The 3,607-nt window shown below is 37.8% G+C and overlaps 1 protein-coding gene across 2 annotated transcripts in view; it reads left to right on the top strand.

Moving 5' to 3' along the window:
* Nucleotides 1-3,607, top strand: part of MYPN (myopalladin) — a 106,614-nt gene that overhangs the window by 86,036 nt on the left and 16,971 nt on the right. For both annotated transcript variants that reach the window (XM_019507875.1, XM_019507874.1), the window contains 4 exons: nucleotides 382-603; nucleotides 1,112-1,261; nucleotides 1,669-1,751; nucleotides 2,770-2,896. In XM_019507875.1, the coding sequence (XP_019363420.1) occupies nucleotides 382-603; nucleotides 1,112-1,261; nucleotides 1,669-1,751; nucleotides 2,770-2,896 (582 nt within the window). The remainder of the gene's footprint in view (nucleotides 1-381; nucleotides 604-1,111; nucleotides 1,262-1,668; nucleotides 1,752-2,769; nucleotides 2,897-3,607) is intronic.

Below are 3,607 nucleotides of genomic sequence, written 5' to 3'. Positions count from 1 at the left end.
CCAGTTACTCCTACACTAGTTTGGAAAAACAAATTCTTGAAAATTGCAGTTATTTTCTTAAATTTTTTGCATTCTCTTTAAATTAAATTTTTAGAGCAGCCTAAGAAATTAGGTGCACAATTCTTTACAATCTGCCTGAGGCTCCTTTGAAAAATCAGCCCAAAGTTTGTAAAAAAAATAAAAATGCATGCCAAAAGTAAAGTGTGATCCTCTAAACATATGAGTATCAGGTGCTTCACAAAGCACTAATTCCGCCTGTGAATTTTTTTTTTGATTTTTTTAAAATTCACTCTTCTTTGATGATATTTAGTTTAAGACAACAAGGAATTAGAAATATTTGAGCATAATCAAGGTCAGTGCATTGCCAATATCATTGTGCAGGAGTACAAGATTTCAAACTTTGAGCAGAGACTGATGAATGAAATAGAGTTTCGTCTTGAACGCACCCCAGTGGATGAATCAGATGATGAAATCCAACATGATGAAATCCCTACAGGCAAGTGCATAGCACCAATCTTTGACAAGAGGCTCAAGCATTTCCGGGTCATGGAAGGATCTCCTGTTACATTCACCTGCAAAATTGTTGGAATACCAGTGCCCAAGGTAGGTGATACTTACACTCAGATGTAGTTTAACTATATATTCCTGGATATCACCTTTGCAGAGACACATTTACAAAAATGTGGTTCTGCGAAGATAATTCTCAAATAAGAGGTTTTCCAAAACAGTTAAAATAGTAACGTCTTGTACCACTGCTGAGTACAAGCTAAGCTTAGCAATTCAGCATACTCATCAATAGAACCCCTTGAGTCTAAGGAAAACAAAATTTGTAAAAATATAAAGGTCTAATCTGTTTCAGATATGTGGGCTGATTTGGTGACATTCACAAATGCACATAACAAAACAAAACCAAGTAATCTATATTTCTGTGAAGTTAACTAACATTATCCCAGCACTGAAACATTCTATACTGTATCTTAAAAGATCTACAAATTGTGCATGTGAAATAGTAATTGCTCAAGAAACAAGTTACTTTTATCTGCACAGTGCCTATTCATAAGTCAACTGCAGAGCAAATTTCAATAGCTGTCTATCTTTGGGCTCACTTCAGGTATATTGGTTCAAGGATGGAAAGCAGATTTCAAAGAAGAATAACCATTTCAAGATGAAGAGAGAAGGAGATGGAACATGTTCTTTACATATTGAAGATACTACAAATGATGACGATGGAAACTATACAATTATGGCTGCCAATCCACAGGTAAAGGGATTTTTCTTTCACACCTATGTAACTGCTTCAAGTTTAGAAAGGTATGTAATTAGGAATGGCCACGTCAGATCAGATCACTGGTACATCTAGTCCAATATTCTGTTTGGAACAATAGCCAAAACCAGATGCTTTGGCGGATGGTGGAAGAAACTATGTATGGGAGAAATACAGAAAACCTGCCCATGTTTTTACTCATCTGGTCTCTAAAGTACACAATCACAGTCATTCAGTTGCCCTTTATGTCAAAGCACTTGTGAAATACTAATAATTATTGTCATCCATTCTGACTCTTTTCAGTATAAAAATACTATAGTATACTGCAGGAGTCAAACTTTAATAATTAGGAACTGAACAAACTGTTAAACAAGAGTTAACTCTACTTTCATTCAATTTTTCAGGGGAGAATCAGTTGCTCTGGCCACTTGATGGTTCAAACTATTCCTGTACGTGGACGATTATCAACAACTATTCAGTCTCACAGGTAAAATGAAGTATGAAGCTGTACACATAAATGTACAATTTCTGATTCATCAAAGTTGCCTTTTTGATGTCTTTTTCAGGTTGGGTGATATATTGTCATCTCCTGGTGCTGATGGATCCAGAGCCAAACTATACAATTTTACCAGGAAGAGTAAAATTTGCTCTAATGACATTCAACTGCTGCTCATCTTATCCATCTTTTATTTGGTTTTTTGTGTAATTGTACAGAATAAGAGGTTTATAATAGCTAGGCAAAGATTCATTTGGTCTAAATCACAAAAAAGAGAATCAGAAGATGAAAACTACAATATGTCTAATTCTATTCCTGCTTCTCTAATAGACTACCCGTGTTATTGTTGGCGAATCAATTAGGCCGAGGTTTTCAAAGTAGCTAATGTTTGGGGGGTTCTAGATATTTGGTATCCAACGGAAATATCTAGTACGAGCTGAGTACGCACCTGAAAAAATGGGTGCATTTCATGTATCGTATCAGTGACCACGCCCAAAATCACAAGTCATCTTTTGTGGGGGGGAGGGAAGGAAGGAAGGGGGAGTTGGCCTCTATTTCACTCCCCCATCTGTAAAATGGGAGGAGGAAGTAATTCCCAATCAAACTACGAGTAGGGTTCAACTCACTAATGTCTGTCAAGTGTTTTGAAATCAGCAGGTGGAAGGTACTACTAAAAGTGCAAATTAGTAGTAGTAGCAGTAGTAGTGGTCAGTCAGTCATTGATTCAATGGAGCTGGGGAAAAATGGTTGAATTTGCAAAACTGCAAAAAAACCCAACCCCCAAAACACCTGAAATGACTAATTTTACTTGCTATATTATACAGCTCATTTAACAGTCCTATTACATAAAAACTATGCCATTATTATATTTACTTAAGACCTGTTTTGGGTATTGCCTTTTTAGTTTTACTAAACATCTGTACAATTTTCTCACTTTCTGCCCTGAACTAAATTTTAGAAAAACTGTATCCATTTCTTCTTAACATACATGTATCATTTTTTGTTGCAGGACTAGGTCCCGAGTGCCAGAAGGAGATAAAGAACCGATGCAAGAACGCTTTTTCCGGCCCTATTTTCTACAAGCACCTGGAGACATGGTAGCTCATGAAGGGCGACTTTGTAGACTGGACTGTAAGGTACTAATTTGCTTTCTTTGTTCTTTGCTGCTGCCCCTGTCACACCTCCCTTAGTTACACAACTGAGATGTTTTGCCTACACCCTGTCCCATTCAACACGTTATGTGGAGTGACAAATTCAGGTAGCATATATCAAAATCAGAAGGCTGATTTATGTTGGTTTTCACTCTACAGTATATTGCTTGTCTTTTGCCTGCCTTTTAGCTCAGGTGCAGATACAAGGAACCTGTACAAGAATGCAGGGATACTTCTGCTGAGTTCTCTGGCTACCAGGTGCTTGAATATGAATGCTTATAGCACATAACCATGGGACAGGAAGCCATGTACTACTCATTCCAAGACTCAAACCTTGTATGAACTGACAGCCTTTGAACACTAGCACTTCTAAAAGTGTAGAGCAGAGTCAAATTACACAGAAAAGAAAGAACTCCCAAGTTTTTGACCCACTCTCCCTTTTAGGGAGTTGCAGGTCACAGGGATTAGCAAATAGTCTTGTCATTTCTGCAGAGTTCAGGGATCCATAAGGAATACCAGCAGCAGCCATCACAGATCTCAGGCCATAAAAAAAAAAAAAAGAAGCTGCTCCACGAGGTAGCTCCACCCATTCCCAGCAATCCAAACAACTAGGTCTGTGCGAAATGGCTTTGTTTCATTTCAGTTTCGGATTTGGCCATTTCTTCATAGACATTAGGGCTGGAAGGGACCTCGGAA

Source organism: Gavialis gangeticus, unplaced genomic scaffold (assembly GCF_001723915.1).
Source record: "Gavialis gangeticus isolate Ggan-Ray unplaced genomic scaffold, GavGan_comp1, whole genome shotgun sequence".
Classification (NCBI taxonomy): domain Eukaryota; kingdom Metazoa; phylum Chordata; order Crocodylia; family Gavialidae; genus Gavialis; species Gavialis gangeticus.
Note: the sequence above shows the minus strand (reverse complement) of the source record. Positions and strands in the feature narration are given on the sequence as shown.